The sequence below is a fragment of the Bolinopsis microptera genome, chromosome 3 (assembly GCF_026151205.1).
Source record: "Bolinopsis microptera isolate Bmic1 chromosome 3, MBARI_Bmic_1.0, whole genome shotgun sequence".
NCBI classification, from domain to species: Eukaryota; Metazoa; Ctenophora; class Tentaculata; order Lobata; family Bolinopsidae; genus Bolinopsis; species Bolinopsis microptera.
Genome location: NC_087074.1, coordinates 4,277,339 through 4,290,632, shown reverse-complemented (window position 1 = coordinate 4,290,632; position 13,294 = coordinate 4,277,339). Strand labels below are relative to the sequence as shown.

General features: G+C 40.1%; 2 protein-coding genes across 2 annotated transcripts in view; one reads left to right on the top strand and one right to left on the bottom strand.

The window, feature by feature from the left end:
- The window catches only part of LOC134812866 (uncharacterized), a 912,489-nt gene extending 909,629 nt beyond the window's left edge, over nucleotides 1-2,860 (bottom strand). The window contains exon 1 of the mRNA XM_063820452.1: nucleotides 2,659-2,860. The gene's annotated coding sequence lies outside the window, so the exon portion shown is untranslated. The remainder of the gene's footprint in view (nucleotides 1-2,658) is intronic.
- A 5,104-nt stretch (nucleotides 2,861-7,964) lies between these two features.
- Nucleotides 7,965-10,324, top strand: LOC134812817 (uncharacterized). Its single transcript, XM_063820391.1, has 3 exons — nucleotides 7,965-8,114; nucleotides 8,619-9,357; nucleotides 9,521-10,324. Exons 1-3 carry the CDS (start codon nucleotides 8,033-8,035, stop codon nucleotides 9,651-9,653), a joined length of 954 nt encoding a protein of 317 aa, XP_063676461.1. The 5' UTR covers nucleotides 7,965-8,032; the 3' UTR covers nucleotides 9,654-10,324.
- Nucleotides 10,325-13,294: the final 2,970 nt, after the last annotated feature.

The window sequence follows — 13,294 nt, the reverse complement described above, 5'->3', positions numbered from 1 at the left end:
CCGAACTGGACGAACCCAAAAAGTAAAGTTGAGGAGTAGTAATCTAAAATTTGGCACTATGTCGAGTATTCAGAGCTCTCAGTTAGGAAATATATACGATACAACCTCAACGCACAAACACGTTTTCATGACTGGTTTGATTTTTTGACGCGTACATCCCCTAGTTCGTCCTTTGCATAAAATATGCATTAAGTGGGCTCCTATATGCATTAGTGTACATATTTTGACGTTAATGAGGTGGATGTACAGTGTCCTGACACCCTAACCCTCCTCCAACTTCCCCGAGACGGCACTCCTACCACTTGTAAAACGTAAGTTTTTATCTCATCACCGTTTACAGACGGCTCTACTCTTCTCGTGCTCCTGATATGTAACGAACTGCACTCTTAGTTGGTGGAGGAGAATCAGAAGAAACCCTACTTGTCTTGCGACTTGGAATCACATCCACCCTAGGGCCGCGTCTGGGAAAGCCATATTAACGTGAGCAAGGGCTCTCAACAGCTTATATCTAATTCCCTTCGTGATACGTTCCAACTGAGGAGTAAGGGTGAAACATAGGTTGGTGGATTGTAGTTTTATGGCAAAATGGCAGCTAGGCAGTTACTGCCGATGTCACATACCACTTCAGCACACTTCTTCATGTTCCTTGATAAACTACGCGATCTTAGATCATCGCCAAAAATCCTTGCGTAGATTAAGTTTTTCATTTTAACAGGTTAAACGGGTAAAGAATGTTTTTGGGAGGGAATATTTAAGATCTGTTTAGTGACATCTGTTGAAATGATCATAGTCGGACCGGACGTAAGCCCGGCACGTGCCTTGCATCACTCATCTGGGAAACTGAATTAGTCGTCACAGACCCGGACATGTTCCGACTAGAACTGGTTATTGTTCAGGATCCACGACGACGACCATGTGGGCATGGTTGCTGATAGCTTTTGGATGAGAATCTGTAACCAGCACTGCAGACAGTTGCTACATTATATGTTTTATCTGTACCAGCTTACAGACTACAGTAGCTTAATAAAGTCTTACAAAACTAATAGCGACCACTTATATTGTATACGACCAGTTAGCGCTAGGCACGATCCTGATGTATGGTTACTTTCACAGTTGACGGTTCATCGGTCACTCAATGGCAAGTTGATCACAAAGTAGATCACAAATTCATTAGATAACAAAACATACGCCGCTTCAAGGCGGAAGAACCCTTAAAGCAGGAAAATGTGCCATGAATTAATGTGGTTCCTGTGACACCCAGTGAATGGCATGTAACATTCACTCACTAGGATCGACAATGTTGGCTCTATTTGCATGGAGGAGAGGACAGAGTATTGTCAAGTCTGCGGAGATCGGAAACCTTTAAATTTAGCATAGCAAATAGACCATTATTGGGTTATTGACAACGTACCCGAACATTAAAATTCAAAACTGTAATTGATAAATGTCATGTCAAAAAATACGAATCACAATATCTAGAGTTAGGGTATTATCGACGTGCAAGAGAATCTTTTTTGGATTCTTGGCAAACCTCCCAAATAATTTTGTTGAATAACTTTGTTAAATAGCTTAATTTGTTAAATAACTTACGGCACATTGTCTTATGGAACTTAGACCCAAAGATTAAGTTCGAATGATGGATCAAAAGGCGAATCACACACGGCAGAAGTTACATCATATGTAAATAGAAGAACAATCATATCAGTCATGAAGTGTTACTATAATCAAATAAGCAAAGGTCCGGAGGTGGAGCCAGAACGAGTCGCCCCCTGCCCCCCTGCCCCCCCCCCTCTTCCTACACCCCTGCATCCAGCACTTCAATATTGATGCGAGTCATACGTAATCAGCATTCAGGGTACACAAAATATTAAAATTGGGCGAAATAGAAACTAGTTTTAGGGTGTGGTAAATAGGATCCATGACCTCCTATACCTTGGAATACGAATGAGCTCCTATACCTTGGAATACGAATGATCAAACAAAACTTACCTTTTCATAAATGTAACCCTAACTCTGCAAGAAGAAGCAAGGGCAGGAGTTTCCATTCACTGAACAAGAGTTCTAGGTGTCTAAGCAGACCGATTTATTCTTACCGAGTTAGCTGCAACACAATTAAAGTTTAATTGTTTTTCTAGACAGCACAAAGAGCGTTTAATTAACTTTCGGACCCGATAAAATGCGTGAAACTCACTAATGCAAGAGGGAAATATGATAAATCTATGAGTGCCACTTCTTACGCGTATAGACGCATTAGTCGTAGGCTAAGGTACAGACCATCAGTCCAGCGCTTTCCTTGCACTGATCTATAAAACTATCCCTTTGCAATGCTAATATTTACGTATAACATACCGTCCAAAATCCGAGATTTCGAAACTTCTCTTTTCTGTTTATGTATTTAAAATATGTTTCCTAGCAACGGAACAGAATAACAAATAAGTTATTTGGAATTATGAATTTCCGTCCTGACAACCTCGAGCAGAAATATAAGTATAACGCCAGAGGCTGGGATTAAACTTGACCAAATAATGTTGACGACAAAGCCATTACATAAATTGCTCAGTGGCGTAACGAAGGGCCCCGCCGACTGTGCGGGGGGGGGGGGGCGCAATCTTAGGGGGGGGGGGGCGCCAAATCGTCGTTTGAAAGTGGGACAATTACGAAAAACTTAACTACGGTACTAGCAAAACTGCGCGTTTTGCTCTAGAAACACACTTTTTTAGAGATTTTACCGTTGCATCCTCTAAAATCATCTAATTTGTTCAATTTTAGGGAGGGGCTCCAAAAGGGAGGGGGCGCCAACAGGGGGGCGCTTTTTTCAGCGGGGGGGGGGGGGGGGGCAACAGGAAACGTTACACCACTGAACTTTTTGTACGAGGAATCGAGGTCTATCGTCCCAATGGTACTAATAGTATTGGTACCACTGTATCAGTGCCGCTCTTTGCTGCCCTATTTAAACAAGGATAAATAGCACGTGCTCAAATAGCGACAGTGTTGCACGTGCACAAACAGTTACAGTGAAGGAATTTAACACGTGGAGTCAAACATCAAGATTGTCTGCCAGTAACCATCTCGAGAATTAACACCCGAGTTAGCCCTGTCAACCGAACGTCTGGATTTTAGATTAAATGTCACGGAAATAATCAACCTGTCTACTAACACCGTTTTTATAATAAGATGCAATTGTTCGGAAAAATAATTCTACTAAGAAATATTTCTGATAAATTACTGCCTTGAAATTTTGAGTCAAGAAATTAAGAACAAAAATTTTGCCGACCAGAAATATTGATGTTCAATGAGTAATGACGAGACGGAGGCCTTCAGTCAGAGAGGCTTCTGGCCAGGGTGGTTTGACCGAACTTTGGCAGCTCATCAATATTACCATGGAATGAAGGATTGAAGGGCATCAACAGCTTCAGAATATTTTATCAAATGTCTAGACAGGACCAATTTTAGGTCGATAAACAAAATTCTGCAGCTGTGGTACAAAAATATTATTATCATAACGACCCAAAATGCATGGCTTCCATTTGTATGAGCATACGGCAGAGGCATTTCAACATATAACTATAAGACAACATTACTTTATCCATCGCATTTATCGTGTCGATTAGAGATATCCCTTGGTCATTTGCTTGCAGCACAACAATACACAGCGACTAAGCATCGCACGATCTGGTGAGCCGCGCCGTACTCCGCAAAACAACAAAAAAAACTTATTTTGCTCTGAAACCTAAGCTTTTTCGTTTTATTGAGCGACAAGGCTGAACTAGCTACAGGTAATATACTTCTAACAAGTCTCTAAACGAATGTCTGAAGAGCTGAGAGCTCGTCTCTACATTTACAGAGCTGCTCTTATGCTGTCAGACATGATGAGAAGCTCTAAGTGGTGTCATATTATTATTAAACCGAGATCATTAAAATCGATCTCAATTATAAAGGACGAGGATCGCATTATTTATGCCGTCGTTGATTAGAAGTCGTTGATGGAGTATGACAGCATATCCCTGCCGAAAGTAATATCACTGTGATATCACTGTGAGGGATGGAGATATGACACAAGGATAATAATTTGTGTGGATAATGTCGGGGTAGGTTCCCAATCTGCCCTGCGGGAGGAGGACAATACAATTAGAGGTGCAGCTGCCTCCTCCCACTCAGCGAAACACGTTATTGTGGTGAAGTAAGGATGAACTCCATTAATGAATTGGTGGGTCATTACAGCCCGACTAGCTGTGATACACCTGCCATGTATTCTGCCGAACTGAGACAAACGAGAGACGTTCTGATAGGGTACGATGAGGGTGAGCTTATTGTGCGTTCTCATTTCCCCCAATGATATTAACGGAGGAAAATGTTCTTGTACAACAGAGAGTTGTGAGGCTTGGGTCAGGGTGGACAAAGAACAATCATCTGAACCTGGTCAGGGTCTGGGAGGACAAAAGACAGCCATGATCTGAACGAGGCCAGGGGTGCATGGAAGGACCAAGTTATTTTAGGATGACTCATACCCTAGTGGTACTGGTAGCCGAGTAGTATTAATACTAATAGTGTGGTGGTACGTATAGGTGGAAGACTACGACCAGACGGTAGACAAGTGCCAGACAGGTTAGACTAGGGCCCAGTTCACTAGTATTATAGAAGTGGAGGCACACGAGGCATTGCTGATGGTGCTGCTTGTACTATATCATTGGAGATATAAACAATGATATACCTATTTATTATTCCTATAATATTCATGACACCGCTCAGTATAATGGATGTGATCCCTCACGTGGCACACACCGTGCTGTGTTAAGAAGATATATTTATCTACTGGTCTGTGGTCCAGCTCAATAATAAACATCACGCACAAAATCGCTCAGCACATCTATAATAGCCAGGAAACCTTGACCCAACACTGGCTAGTAAACATTTCAACACGTTGTTAATTTCACAACTCTTTTTCCCACCCTCTTCCATTATAAACAGCATTCAAACCAAAGAAAATCCAGACCCACTAGCGAGACTCGAAATTAAGCAAACAAAATACCATATCGTCGCTTATTTGGCCGGCCCTTCTGTCCAATTTTTATTGAAACCGGTAGAGCTTCATTCAAAAAGAATAAAGTCTGGAAAATGCACGAAAAGAACGCGAATTTTTTCAATAATCCATACTAGTTAGGCCATACTCGGGTATTTACGTTAACGTGCTAAAATATTATATTAGCCGAAGCTATTAAATCCTCGAATCGAATAGCAAAATGCATTTTTGAGCGTTATTAAATTCTAACAGTTTTTTATTTTTATTACACATTATTCTATTATTTAGTTGGATCATACACAATATAGACTAACGTTCCTTTAAACAATCAACCGATAGAGTTAGCCGTAGAAACCACATCTTAACATTGTCGAACTGTCTTGTTACCAGACTAGAGCAAGCTTTTAATAAGGCACCGTATGTAAACCTTAGAACCATGATGATTTGAAAATAAAGCTTCGCACGAGTCCGTGAAAGCAAACAACAAGGTAAATATAAAAGCGACCTAGTTACGGCACCAACTCTACAGTTTGCAACTAAGCAAGTTGATCAGTACCAAGTTTCTCAGAGCTGGTTGTTTGTTCACCTGTCACCTCACAGCTGCACCCATAGTACAACCAACAGGAAGTTTACTTTTACTACTGCTCAGTATTGCGGCTGCTAAACAGGAGGTTTTATGTAGCGGCGAGTTGCACCCGTCAAATAAACTGGCTTGATCTCTGTGGCGGAGTGCTTGAACGGATAGTTCCACTGGTCCAGCCTCTAACTTCAAAGGAAAAGTCATGCCAAAATTTTGCCGAACCAAAATAGAAGTGGAGTTACATCCGGGTTCATCTAGTCTAACTCTAACCTCAAGCTTTATGGCTTGGAATTAGTTCAAGAAGCAGGTTTATTTATTAAGTTGCGGGTCTGGCATTGGTTGCATTTTCAAAACTAACGATACTCCTGCAGTTTTTCGTACGACAAAAAAGAGAAAAAAAAGGACCACTATATCTTAATCTATTTTGATCAAGATTTTAGAATCTGCGAAATTTAAAGCATTCGATGCAAAACACTATAAACCAGCTAATGAAATTACTGAATTAGCTCTAAACGCAGTGTTTTACCGCGGTCCACGTCCCGTGCCTAGAAAGAGTTAAGTATCACACAAGTATGAGTTTAACCAATAACAGCGGGCTAACTGTATCACGAGATTAAACAGACGTATCACGTGTGACTTGGGTAGCTAAGCACCAAACTAAGACGGTTTGAAATGGTCCCCAATATGTCAAAAGTTTCCTATACCGTTGTACTTCCGGGGATACAAGCAGTGTATCTTAAGTCCATATCAATGATTGGTCAAAAATGGTTTGAAATATTACCTCATCAGTGCAGTCGAAGACAGGATAAACAATAAACATCAACAATCAAACTGCTCAAGATGAAAATGGAAAGCTTGGGTTTCACTTTGATTATCTAGATGATCTGTAAATAACATTGAACCAAAGCTGAACATCAAAAATCAAAACCACCCTCACAGTGGGCGATTTTATTAAATGGTATGGCCTGGTACTTCGTTGGCAACGGCAATAAAGAAAATGAATAAAACAAACAATATGAAGATTTTTTGGCGTTACCGACCTAAATCTTTGCAAATCATCACTTCCAATGGTCATTGGCCTTGTTGGCGGGTGATCAAGCGATTCAGTGGCGCCAAACTATGACAAACTTTATCAGGGAGTAAATCAGAGTAGTAAGTTAAGTAAGTAAAATAAAGAATGCCGATCCTGTCAAAAGGAGGAAACAAAAAATTAGCAATGCGATCCATCTAGATCAGGAGAATTGGTAGTTCGGGGAAGTTGCCAGAAAACATCCCTCCTTGATATCCGGTCCAGTTGCAAGTTGAGACGAGAGAGAAGCTGGTCCATTTGCCGATTGTATTGATAATGAACGAAAATTCCGGACAGATTCTGAATATAAGATTCCATTGTATGCTACGTTTATTCCCAGAGAAAATTGATTTGTGGTGAAATAACGCAAAGACCAGTGAGGAGAAACAAGAAGCATGAAATATGTAGAAGATTAATTTCAGTTTATTAGTATTACAATTACAACAAGGTGTAAACGAAAGACTACAACAAGGCAATATTTTAAATGGTTATTAGAATGGCAGCCATGACAAATTTACCCTGAACAAGGGTTCTAGTGCTCTACTAATAGTGTGCACCAGTGCAATGAAATACAAGCATGTATAATTGTACTTTGATCCTAGTGTCAGCCAATCACCACGTCAGGGACCAAAGCCATGAGCCAATCAGGCGCCAGAACGTCCTGTCATGTGATTGTCCATAGCCCTCCTGCACTTCCAGAGAGAGCGGACTTTGGACCTTTGTGGGGCGGTCACGTGGTAAGGATCTATTGAACCGTCTTCAGTCAGACTTCAGACTAAAGGTCAGCTAATACTTTAATAGTCACATAATCTAACCTGCCAGGGCCCGACTTAAAGGAAAATTGCTTTAATTGTTTGGCTTTGATGACCCGGTCCTAGGTCAAATTAAAGGCTATTATTAAATATCCAAAAAGCTTCGCTTACTTTGATTATGCAAGGAGAGGAAGTTAACAAAAGACATAGCATTGAATTGTTTATGTTTGGCTTCATTGGCAACGATAACTGATATTTGATAAGCGATATGAAAAACGTTAATCGGCTATTGCCAAACAATAAAGCAAACTTAGAATCACTTAAAAATGATCAATCTAAAACTAGCTTGATCATGTCAAATGCGCCTTATTCATGTTGTAGACCACATAATGCACTTGTTTTAAGGTTGACATATGTGTAAACTGCTATAAAAATGAACTGCAAGAATTAGATTTGGTATCGATCACACGCGCAGGACGCCGTTGCCTTGGTAACAACGTATGATCTTTTCAAATCGCGCGCTATTGCACATGCGCAATATTTCTTGTTTTTCAATATTATTCGTTTACTTTCAAGCTGCTAATATTTTAAAGCACTACTACCACGGATCGATGTTATCAAAACAACCCAATCTAGCTGGTCGCTTGGCGTTTATATTGCTCTGCTTTTTGGATCTTGGTCTCGTCAGAACAGGTAATTTTCAAACTTCAAAGCATAGAAACAATAATCGGCAGCCGCTTTTGATAGTCACTCTAGGTCGCATCAATTAGGTTTTGCGGGTCTGACTCGCCCAAGACCCATTAAATTCAGTTGGTGGGTTATTTTGCACTCCGATCTTACCAAAATATGCAGCTATCCGTTGAAATCAACCAGTTCACGGTAATATTATCAAACAAGATCGAAAAAGCGTCGAAATATTTATAATGTGAGGTTTGTTAATGATAAACGCCTAATGACTATTACTATTTAGCAATGATGGCAGACTCTTAGTGCTAACCATTTGCAAAAAAGTTAGTCACGGCTCATTATTACTCCTTTTTAGATCCTGACGATTAGTGCAATGATCATCCAACAAACAAACACCGTCATTTCTTGATCACAAGGTCATAAAACAAGCTATATTAGGATATTATTACTATAAGTAGAGCTTTGATGTCACATTTCTCATTACCAATCAACAACAAAGGCTCATTTCAGTACCGTTATTACGAAGATCCGCGGTATCTCCTCAAAGTGATGAGTTCATTGAAAGTGATACGTTTATTCTCGAGACTTACAAAAACAAACTTGAAGAAATGGATGCAAAGAACTTGAAGAGTCATGCCCCTACACACAAATTACTGGGCACAGACAGTGACAAAACTTCCGTTTCAAAGGTTTCCAACCACGACGAAATTTATCTCGAGGAGCTAGCTCAGCTCAAAGTCGAAAACGAAGCCCTGAAGAAAGAGTTAGCTGGTCTTGAACAAAAGACAGATCTTGATAATCAAAATGAGGAAGTCATCACTGATAATGATCTTAACTACCCTGTCCTACCTGACACACCGAAGCTTCTAGATTCAGTGATCGAACGTAAACGAGGGACCTGGCATACGCTTGATCTGGACGATGATGAACCGCCTAAAGAGCAGGAGCGACTAGAGCAGGCTGGTAATCCCAGTTTTGGGCACGTTGGAATAGGAAGAACCAACTTATCTCCTGATGCTGAAAAGATTATCAGTACTGATACTGTTAACAAGGAGAACGTTAACGAAAAAAGCTCCAATCAAGAATATCCTGTATTCAAGGCAGTAGCCACTGCTACTGGGGATGATAAGATTGAAGTAGAGCGAGGTAGAGACGAAAAAAAGACTGCGTCGACCGACGTGGTTACCCTGACTGTTGCCGCTATCGCTCTCCTTTGTGCGGCAGTATTCATAGTGTTCACTGCAGTGCAGTAAGTTCACAGCTTTCAGCTGTAAAAATTTGTTACATTTTTGGGGGCGAGTATACAACTAAACACACTTGAACGACTTTAAGTTTAAGGCTAGAATCCGGATATTCGATCCTTTGCACATTTACTTTTAGTCTGCCAAATTCTGTTATTCTTTCATTTTCAGGTGGCGAAAAACTTTGAAAGCAATTAAAATCGATCAGATGAAAAGCAACCAAAGTTTAAAAAGTATGAGAAATGAGATTAAGAAAATGACATCTATGAGTTCCATAAACATAAAGAATTCGAGGAACTTGTGAACAAAGCGATTGCAGATGATAGTAGTGGTCCAAGTGGTACAACTAACTCGGGTTCTAGACACAACATATCATTATCACAAGATTCTTCGTTAAGCAGTCTTGGAACTGAAAGAGTTTCAGTTAAAAGTGGAATATTTTCCAGTCACTATAGAAACGATGATGTTTCGGAACCATCGACCGGACAGGTCTCAAAGCGAACTTCGGCACGCCCGGCCCCACCTGGAATTAGAAAATCAAGTAGAGGAAAAAAATTGCGTTCATCGGCCATTCACAGGGATCCCACTGAGAGAGATGAACTGCTCGAGTATGAAGATGATTCAGATTAGAAATAGATGCATTGGTTCAGGACAAATTTGTGCATCCATCATTTTAGTCACATTGGGGCTTGGGCATCATTTAATTCGGGCGGAGGAGGCGATGAGTCCCGAAGAATGAAACAGCTGAATACGATACAAGATAACTGTGTATCAGAGTAGAGGCTGCGCCTCTGAATACATGCACTTCAATAATCGTATTTGCATAGTTTTCAGTATAGTATTTTAGATTCAGACTATATTTTGAAATTGAGGTCGCCGATTCACGATTACATTCATTTTCATCTTTTAATATAAGTGTGAAAATATGTATGCTTCTAATTGTGATGCTTTTGATTAACAATATCTTCTGAATATATCGAAAAAACTAGTTTAACTTCAATGACAATTTTTGTGACAATAAGTAAAAAACTAACACTGATTACTGAAACAGTTAGCAAATTTTTCTTTTAATTTGGTATTCAACCAAGTTCCCAGAGGCAAATGTACGATCATCAGCGATAGAATAAGAAAACAATCATGTGATAGAGAAATAAAAACTGTTAAATTTCCATAAATCTCCCGGTCTAGAGGTCACTAGATGTAAGAAGAGTGACCAGAAAAATATTAAATAGTTGATGCTACGTCGATCGGGTGAATGATAATTCTGAACAGTCTGCTGTTTCTACAACCACAGTCACTAAGACAAATAATTTTATATCGGTAATCGGATTATTATATTGAAATTTTAATGAAAATTTATAAAAATCTGTATTTTCAATCAATTATAACTTTTCATTTAGTAAATTATGTAAATACGATTTTTTGGTTCCATAATAACGATATCAATCCCTTCCTCTTTTGATATAATTGTCCGGATGATTCACACAAAAGAAATGTATGTAATTGTAATACTAATGTAGTTCGAGAAGTCCAAATTCTTCTCGCGTCCTTAAAATTAAATGACATTTCTCTTGTAGCAAATAACGAGAATCATGGAGGCATGGGAATATTTCTGCACTCATGAGGGAAGCAAGAACTATACAGCGACAACTAGCGAGGAGCTCTCGGAAGCAAGAAAAAGATTGTGCGAGAACATTTGCCAACCTCATGTTTGAAGGGAAAGTCAGCTCTGCGGTGCGCATGTTGTGTGATAACGATAATAAAGGAATACTAGAAATGTCTACAGAGACTATGGACCAGCTATTGAAGAAGCATCCAGAACCAATGCCTATAGTGGAGAATAGTTTACTTTTTGGACTAATTGAAGAAATAGAAGAATCGTTGTTTTATAATATAGATGAAACAATGGTATTTAGGGCGGCAAAATTTACTAACAGTAACGGGTCTGCTGGACCATCACAAACTGATGCTGATTTTTTTAGATTCATTTTGACGCATAAGAATTTTAAAGACGAAGGAAAGAAACTGAGAGATGAGATTGCTAAGTTTGCAAGGTTGATCGCATCAAAACCGTATAATCCTGATCTGTTAGACTCTTACGTTAACAGTAGACTCATACCGCTTAACAAGTGCCCAGGGGTGAGGCCAATAGGAATTGGGGAGACCTTTATATATATTAGACGAATAGTGGGAAAATGTTTGAGTTGGGAATTGAAAACAGCCATCCAAGTTGCCGCTGGACCACTGCAGGTTGTACAGGACTGAAAAGTGGATCGGAAGCTGCAGTGCATTACATCCGGGAGCAATTCGAAACAGAATCTGCGGAAGCGGTGATTTTAGTTGACGCCAGTAACGCTTTTAATTCTGTTAACAGACAAGCTCTCTTACACAACGTGAGAGTACTATGCCCGGAGTTAAGCTTGATTGCAATCAACATGTACCGGAAACCTTGCCGGCTATTTGTTGGGGGAGCTGAAATCCCAAGTCGGGAGGGTACAACCCAGGGCGATAACCTGGCAATGTCGCTCTTTGCCATTGCAACTTTACCAGTACTACGGAAATTAGAAGATCACGAAAAAGTGGCACAAGTATGGTTAGCAGATGACGCCACAGGAGTGGGTACTCTTCACGCACTTTTAGGCTGGTGGAAAGATATCATTGAAGAAGGACTTAAGTATGGCTACTTCGTGAACCAGGAGAAATCTTGCTTAATCCTGAAAAATCCTGAACATTTACATTCAGCTCAGGAAATATTTTCCGAATGCAATATAGATATCAGAATAGATGGCCAAAGACATTTAGGAGCTGTGCTGGGGACTCCTGAATTCAAGGATACCTACATTAACAACCTTATAGTTGAGTGGAGTGATATGCTAAAAAAGTTAGTACAGTTTGCCATATCACAGCCTCAGGCAGCCTACGCTTGTTTTACGCATGGTGTCCGCCACAAATTTACATATTTTATGAGGACACTAGATATCAGCTCTTATATGGGCCCTCTTGACAAAATAATTACTCATGAGCTTATTCCAACTATATTTGGCTGTCCAGTATCTCCTATACACCGAGAGCTTATGTCATTACCATTAAAGAACGGAGGTATGGGAATGCCACAGTTGGAGTATCTAGCGAAAAGAGAACATGCTGCATCGCTTTTGGTAACCCGGGGACTGGTCAATTCCATGAAAGGCAAATTTCTTGCTGCAACTGACACGGAATCGACAGAAGAGCTCCAAGACATGTTGTGTTTTGGAATATAAAGAACAACAAGAGGAGATACTTAAAAAGGTTGATAAGAAGACTGCAAGGGTTTTGGAGCAGATTAGCGAACCAGGGAGCTCAAATTGGCTCTCATGTTTACCACTTAGAAAACATGGTTTCGTTCTAAATAAATCTGAATTCAGGGATTCTATCAGATTGCGGTACAACTTAGATCTGGATCGTTTGCCATCACAATGTCCATGCGGAAAAACGTTTGATGTGAACCATTCGCTAAATTGCCATCTTGGTGGCTACATCATTATCAGACACAATGAAATTAGGGATTTTTTAGCTGGCTTGCTGAAAACTGTTTGCTCGGACGTGGAAGTTGAACCTCAGCTTCAAGAACTAGAAGGAGAGCAGTTCAAGAGGTCCTCAACACTAACGGGTGACCAGGCAAGACCCGATATTAGAGCTCGTGGTTTCTATAGGCCGGGCCAAGTGGCTTTTTTCGATGTTAAGGTAATTAATCCTAATTCTAATTCCTACCTTCAACATTCGACAAAGAAGACAATGGAGAACGCCGAGAGACAGAAAACACGATGCTACAACGAGAGAATACTTAATGTAGAGCACGGGTCATTCGCTCCATTAATATATTCAGTAACGGGTGGCATGGGACCTCAAGCCAGGACATTTGAGAAACTGCTTTGCAACAAACTTGCTTATAAGAAGAAGCAGAAT